At 43.5% G+C, this 7,998-nt stretch overlaps 1 protein-coding gene across 1 annotated transcript in view; it reads left to right on the plus strand.

The window, feature by feature from the left end:
• Window positions 1-5,819, plus strand: part of chpf2 (chondroitin polymerizing factor 2) — a 76,524-nt gene extending 70,705 nt beyond the window's left edge. The window contains exon 4 of the mRNA XM_028803876.2: window positions 2,803-5,819. Coding sequence (XP_028659709.1) covers window positions 2,803-4,071 — 1,269 coding nt within the window. The 3' untranslated portion in view covers window positions 4,072-5,819. The remainder of the gene's footprint in view (window positions 1-2,802) is intronic.
• The last annotated feature ends 2,179 nt before the right edge of the window (window positions 5,820-7,998 follow it).

Raw genomic sequence — 7,998 nt, forward strand, 5'->3', positions numbered from 1 at the left:
AACAAATAACTGAGCAGAAACACACTTTTAAATAAAAAAAAAATGTTGATGACTAGTTTAACTAAATACAGATACAAGTGATCTTGCCAGATGATGCGCACTAAATGATGAATGGTAAACACAAGCAGAGTCTGAGAAACGGATCAGTACCAGATGGTGATGAAGATGTGCAATGAATGCCCCGGTGAGCGCCTTTCTGACCGTATGTAAAGACTGTCCTACTGGGGTGTGTTTGTCATTTTGTAAATGTTAGTGGTATGAATGGGGCAGAGTGGTAGCTCTGAGGCTAAGGATCTCCGCTGGTATCCCGAAGGTTGCCGGTTCGAATCCTGGTCACAGCCAAAAGAGATCCTACTCTGCTGGGCCCTTGAGCAAGACCCTTAACCTATAAGGGACCCTGTACAATGGCTGATCCTGCGCTCTGACCCCAAGGGGTATGGGAAAACTAACAAATTCCTAATACAAGAAATTGTATAAGGTGAAATAAAGAACAAAAACATGGCAGTTCAGTTTGCTGCCCCTCTTCACATTCATTGATGCTGATGGTACAAGAACACCTCATTACATGTAAGTAAGGTACCTTACTAAGTTGTATGTCATGGAGCGTAATCTACAGTTACTACTTTGTGTCATCACTCGCCTGTTTCTTGACTGTAATGAATTTGTCTGCTCTACACAGCATCAGAAAACTCACTAATATACACATTTTTTATGAAATGTTAGGATTTGTTTACAGTTCAAGTAAATTATTAATGGAACAAATGGCTGAAGGATGTGGGTTTGATTCTTGCTAATTGTAAAAAGGTGTTCTAGTTTCTATTTGCTCAATATGTATAAAGATATTTTATCTCAAAAAATTGCTGAAGTATTGATGTTATTACCAGTTAAATGTGTACGTTTTAGATAGATAGATACTTCATTAATCCTCAAGGGGAAATTCACATACTCCAGCAGCAGCAGCATACTGATGAAAGCAATATTAATTAAAGAGTGATAAAAATGCAGTACAAGTTAAAAAGTGCAAGGTGGAGAGTGCGAGGCAGGTATAACAGTCAATAATATTGTGTAGTGTAATCGTTTACACCCCCCCACACGGTGGAAATGAAGAGTCGCATAGTGTGGGAGAGGAACGATCTCAGTCTGTCAGTGGAGCAGCTCCTCTGTCTGGAGATGATACTGTTCAGTGGATGAAGTGGATTCTTCATGATTGACAGGAGCCTGCTCAGCACCCGTCGCTCTGCCACAGATGTCAAACTGTCCAGCTCTGTGCCTACAATAGAGCCTGCCTTCCTCACCAGTTTGTCCAGGCGTGAGGCGTCCCTCTTCTTTATACTGCCTCCCCCGCACACCACCGTGTAGAAGAGGGCGCTCGCCACAACTGTCTGGTAGAACATCTGCAGCATCTTATTGCAGATGTTGAAGGATGCCAGCCTTCTAAGAAAGTATAGTCGGCTCTGTCCTCTTTTGCACAGAGCATCAGTATTGGCAGTCCAGTCCAGTTTATCATCCAGCTGCACTCCCAGGTATTTATAGGTTTGCACCCTCTGCACTCAGTCACCTCTGATAATCACGGGGTCCGTGAGGGGTCTGGGCCTCCTAAAATCCACCACCAGCTCTTTGATTTTGCTGGTGTTCAGTTGTAGGTGGTTTGAGTCACACTATTTAAGAAAGTCCTTGATTAGGTTCCTATACTCCTCCTCCTGCCCACTCCTGATGCAGCCCACAATAGCAGTGTCGTCAGCGAACTTTTGCACGTGGCAGGACTAAGAGTTGTATTGGAAGTCCGCTGTATATAGGCTGAACAGGGCCAGAGAAAGTACAGTCCCCTGCGGCGCTCCTGTGTTGCTGACCACAATGTCAGACCTGCAGTTCCTGAGACGCACATACTGCAGTCTGTCTGTAAGATAGTCCATGATCCATGCCACCAGGTATGCATCTATTCCCATCTCTGTCAGCTTGTCCCTAAGGAGCAGAGGTTGGATGGTGTTGAAGGCGCTAGAGAAGTCTAGAAACATAATTTTGTGTTATGTGTACGCTTAACGTTTAGTGTCCTTTTCGAGGAGACATGTTGTTGATTTCTTATTGTGTGGCCTTCTAGACAACCAGAGCTCTGGTCCTCATCCAAGAAAAGGCTGAGAACCCCTGCTGTTTGGTATAATGAAAAGCAACAAGCTTTTAAAAGGGACTGCACAGTTTCTAACCTTATCTTGTCTGCTAGTGATCATCGACCAGATGACCTCATTTTTTTGGTTTGGTCTGAACATTTCTCTCTCTGCTTCCCATTATATTCAGCGCTCCAAGACCTTGTTGCCTCGTGGCTGTTTTTCAGTTGAGCTCTCTAAGGTAAAGTGCACCTTCACATTGGAGGTTCTGTCTGATCAGTCACTCTGTGTTTTGAACGTTCTAACTATGATTGTGGGTGTTCTCCAGATTCTCAGGTTTTCCACCCATACCCAAAAAAACGTGAAGAAATTGTGAATTGACGCTGTGAAGGTGTGACTTCTCATTATTGCTGGTTTTTCCCTTGCGCCTGATGCTCCTGAGATCGGCTCCATTTCTGTTGTGACCCTGGATTGGGTTATGGGGGTTAGGCATTGATGAGGCTGCTGCTGCTGCTGCTGATGGTGTTTTTGCCTACACATTGCAAAATAAGCATTGATCAATGAATCTGTAAGCTGCATTTAATGTGTCAGAGGTTTTACAGGGGAAATACGCTTTTATTAGCATTTGTCCAAAATTTAAAAAAAAAAAAAAAACTTTCTGCTTACTAAAATACCAATTTTAACTTTTTGTTTTCCCCAGGTACAAATTAGTAATCTCAGTTCCTTAACTCCAGAAGGAAAGTTGGGCGCTACCTGGCCAATCGGCATCAACCCTCCCTTCAGGCCTAAGACCCGCTTTGAAGTGATTAACTGGGACTACTTTACAGAAGACCACCTGTTCTCTTGTATCGATGGAGCTCCAAAGTGTGAACTGCGAGGAGCAGATCGAGCCGACGTCATTGACGTGGTTGAAACCGCCTTAGAAAGACTGAACCAGAGATACCAGCCATTACTGCGTTTTCGCAAACAACGGCTACTTAATGGGTACCGTCGCTTTGATCCCACACGAGGAATGGAGTACACTTTGGACCTTGTCCTCGAGGCGTATACACAAAAAGGTCACAGCCATATTATCTCCAAACGTGTGGAACTGCTGAGACCACTCAGCTCAATTGAAATTATTCCAATGCCCTATGTGACTGAAGCCACCAAAGTGCAGGTTATTTTGCCAGTAATTGCCCAGGATCAAGACTATGTTGGCAATTTTCTTGACATGTATGTGATGAATGCACTGGATACCCATGATAATGTTGTTCTCACATTTCTTTTCATTTATGACCCTTTTGATGCCCAAAGAGTCAGCCAGAATGATGTGTTTTCAGGTGTGAAGTCCATGATTAGTGAAGTTGAAAAGAGATACGCAGATATTAAGATACCGTGGATAAGTGTCAAAACCGAGGTGCCTTCTCAGGTCAAACTTATGGACATTATCTCCAAAAAGCATCCTGTTGACACTCTGTTTTTTGTTGCCAGTGTTTGGACAGAAGTCAACACCGACTTCCTCAATCGTTGTAGGATGAATGCTATCAGCAACTGGCAGGTCTTCTTCCCCATTCACTTCCAGGAGTACAATCCAGCCATCATGTACCGGGACCAGCAGCCCTCTGCAGCCACCTCCTCCTCCGAATCTCTACGGGATGGTCATTTTGACCGAAACGTGTTTGATGAAGCCTGCTTTTATAATGCTGACTACATGACCGCTCGCACAAAAATGGCAGCTGATTTACTGGACAATGATGAGATGCTAGAAAGCATGGATGTTTATGACATTTTTGTACGATATTCTGGACTTCATGTTTTTCGTGCTGTTGAGCCAGCACTAATGCAAAAATATGTGCGGCGGGCCTGCAACCCTCGCTTCAGCGAAGACATTTATCACCGTTGTGTACTGAGCAATCTGGAAGGTCTTGCATCTAGAACACATCTGGGTTCAGCTTTATTTGAACAGGAACAAGCCAACAGCACTTGAGTGTACTGCGAGCTAAGCCCTAAATGGCCATTTTGAAACGGCACTTGCTAGCTTCAGCTATTAGAACACAAGGACAGCTCATTGATTTCATTTTCTTGGACATTCAGTTACACTTCACACTCCTCATGCCAGTCTTCCCAGGGTATTATAAATTGCTGCATTTCAAAACAAGAGGCTGGCTGTCATTCAAAGTGAGATGATGATGCTTCAGATGTGTGGATGTCCAGTTTGCTTAATGACCATTATCGTCTACGCTCTTGGGCCTCATCCCTTCTAGCTCGTTCTTTCATGTCTTAATTGAAACAATTTGTTCCTCCCCATTTTTGTACAAAAGGGCTGCCTCTCGTTTAGTTATTTAATTTTCATCTCCGCCGCTGATCTTTTCCAGTCCAAGTCAATCAGAGTCCCTAAGAATTTCTAAGGGCTGGGTCATTGCAAGGGTGACATTTCCCATTGTCTGAATTGCTGTTTCAAATGGAGTGTTTAGGACAAAGTAAAAAGAAAATGAGCAAGCAGACACGTCACTCCAAAGTGCTTAATGGTTTCCTAGTGGTTGCTGTTTGGCGGTTTTTCTTCCTGTAAATCCATTAAGGTGCATGTGGGGCATTTGGTGGAGAGGCCTGATAAACTCACTGCATGACACCCTGCTGCTATGAATGACTGGAAAAGGTCGGTGGCTGAGCCAGCTGGACAGGCGTACACCGTCTCGTGAGGTTTAATGTGTGAGGCCTGACTTTTAAAGGCACCGTACTGGGCTCGGGAATGATTTAACTTTCTAAAAACTTGCATCTTCTGTGGGTCTTTATTTTAATCTTCTACTAAAAATGTGTCTTAAAGTCTGGAACCCCTTAGAGTTCATGTTGTGTTTGTTCTGTGACTGACTTCCAAAAACTTGAAACTAACACTCGGTTGACTGGCATGAGGGAGAAGCAGGGTGGTAGTTCAAGATGGTTACTTTGCTTTGTGTCTTCAAGATGAGACGTTTTTGGCCACCATCACAAATGAATCATCTCGACTCTGTATGGGCAGAGCAGAAGCAATAAGTTATAAAGTGCAGGACTTGACTTTTCTCCTGACTTTTCAGGAATTTCAATATTTGGTCTGCAGTAATCTTCTCCAGGAGCACAGTTTATTCACTGATGCAGCCTGACTCGGTTTCTTGGCCTCATTTTTGTTTCTGCATTTACCTTCATTTTGGGTGGTTTGCTTTTTTTTTTTTTGTTTGTTCCTTTGCTGCTTGCTTTGTGAGTTCTTTAATTTCGAATGGGGGGCAAACAGCTTTGAAAAACGGCGAATTGGTGACACCATTTTATATATGGACAGTTACGCTCGATTGATCAATCAAATATTATAAAGGAAAAAAACATTTGGGGTCAGAGTGTGTTACATAAAAGGCTTTGGCTTCCCAGCAGCGCACCTTCCTCGCCCCTGATGACTGTAGCTCTAGGCCAAGGGTTTCTCTGCATTTTCAAAATTTTGCTCTTGCAGTAAACGAGCTCCGAGACATGCGACCCCCCATCTCGGTGACACGTGCATGTGGAACGCTCTTCTGCAAGTTCTAACCAACCCGTCCGGCGTGCTGGGGATGGTCCGTTTATTTGGGGGTGTCACTCGGTGGGTTCACAGTTCTGACATGTAAGTGGAAGGGGAGTGCAGGCAAAGCTTAGTAGCTGTAAGAATTCTAGCAGGTGACTTTTTACAACTAACAGTATTGTATTAGGACTGAAAATAAAAAAGTGTGTCGAGCAGTTTGGTGGTGTGTGATTTTGTTGCGTTGTGCTGTGCATGCGTGTTGTGTGTGTGTGTGTGTGTGTGTGTGTGTTTTTTTTGTTCCTCGGTATTTTCACAGGTAAAGGAGACTGGGAGTTAAACTTCCACTACACTAGGGACTGCGCTCTTCTTCAGCTTTGTGCAGACGTGTGCCAGCTGAACAAAGAAGACTTAAAAAGTCTGTCCTGCCTGCAGGTGAGTGGAGTTCATTGGCACATTCGCTTAGCTCTTGGGGAAGGAATGGCCTTGGCTGGTTCTCTTTTTCAGTTCCTTTTTCCATAATAAATAACATTCTGACTTAGGGCACTGTGAAATGAACAGACTCGACACACAGAGAAAGGTTTGGGGCAGCCACCCATATATTGTCCCTGGCTGCAATAGGGCTTCGAAAGAGCACTCGTGAGCATGGTTTTGAGTCCTGAACTGAACTGAAGAGGTTAGAAAAAGATGGCGGCTTTATAAGCTGAAAGGCAGAAGTGACGTCAGTCTGGCTGCCGGAACCAGAAGTGATGTTAAATCAGGCAGGTTTTTCTGTGTTTGGCCTGCAGAGATAACAGAGGTATGTTTAGTGCACCCCGCCGCCTCTTGGCCTGGTGGGTAATTACCTCAGCTCCCTCCTAGTCACACGAGTCTGACAACACAAAGTGTAAGGGCTTATGCTGACAGCATCACACGCAAGGCAAGAAGCAGCCCTCATAGACGGGGTGGCAATCTTTCACAGGGTTCATGCACACAGATCGACAGACAGAAGGGCCAGATCCGGTCTCTCCCTGCACTCGCCATTGAATTAGAAATCATTCGGTGTGGACAGCTGGAAGCTTCTAAACATGGAGGCTTTGCTTTAGTTTGTGCTTGGCATACGAGCTCTGAGCAGTGGAGTCGGTGATGTACCCCCTGCCTAAAGCAGCTGATGAGAATAAGAAATGGTCAGTAACCAGAGTGTACCTCTGATTTTAATCATCATGTGTCGTGTCCAGCAGAGAGCGTTAACTCCACAAATTGAGCGGGTTAACAATAACAATATAAAAACGCCAGGACTTACCATATATACTTGCGTTTAAGTTCTCCCACGGATAAGTCTGGACTTGATTTTACAGTATAATCTCTGGTATTTTATAATGTTGGTTGTGTAAGTCGATTATAATATGCTAACACCCACCTGAGGGAGAAACCACGGAGCACACTTTTTTTTCTATGTATCATGCCTACTTTAACACACAGTAATACCCAAACGATTCTGAAGCGATGTTTGCACTGTTTTGTGATTTTTGTATCTCACACCCTCATACACTTTATTGTAAGAGGATCCCTTATTTACGATGGAGTGTCAATAAGAAGAAAATATGAAGCTGGTTTTAAATTAAAAGTCATTGAAGTGGTGAAAGAAATTGGTAACTGTGCTGCTGCAACAAACTTCGATGTGTCTGAGAAACTGATGTGAGACTGGAGGAAACAAGAAGATTAAAAAAAAAAAATGAAGTGTCGTATTTTTGACTGGCGTATAAGTCGGAGTCTGATTTCATGTTCGATTTTTTTTTGGGTTTCAAGACCCGACTTATACGTGAGTTTATATGTTAAATCATTTTATGTGAAGTTTGTATTGAAGTCTTTTGTGGTGGGGGGAAAAAAATTCCACTCGGGCACTACTGATAAACTCCATTTAAATAACGAAATGGTAAAAGCTCCTTTAGTGGTTGGGGGGCTTGCTGTTGCTCTCCCTCTTGGAACTGATTGGCTCTCGATGTGCAGGCTGTTGTCTTGTCACGGTGTGTGGCCAGAACCTGGATTAGAAATTAAGTCTTGGGGCTGAGAAGATTTGTGGTTTTGGTGCTTCAGTGTGTCTGGGGGTCCAGCAGTTGGTGGGGTTTTAAAATGCCATGATGGTGTGTTAAGACTTTTTCATTTTTAAGATAATAATTTTGGTGCAATGAAGAATCTGTGAAAAACACACATGAGGCAAAGACCGTGATATCTGCAAATCCTCGGAAAGCACCTGCTTGCTATTGCAGTGCAGTTTGCATCCATGACCACCGGTGTGTTGATGCTGTGATATCGCAGTTTAAAAGTACAAATCAAACATTTCATATGTGATTACAGTGCACATTGCAAACTTTTTATTTAAGAGTCTTTGTATACATTTCAGTCACACCATCTAGA

Source organism: Erpetoichthys calabaricus, chromosome 6 (assembly GCF_900747795.2).
Source record: "Erpetoichthys calabaricus chromosome 6, fErpCal1.3, whole genome shotgun sequence".
NCBI lineage: Eukaryota > Metazoa > Chordata > Cladistia > Polypteriformes > Polypteridae > Erpetoichthys > Erpetoichthys calabaricus.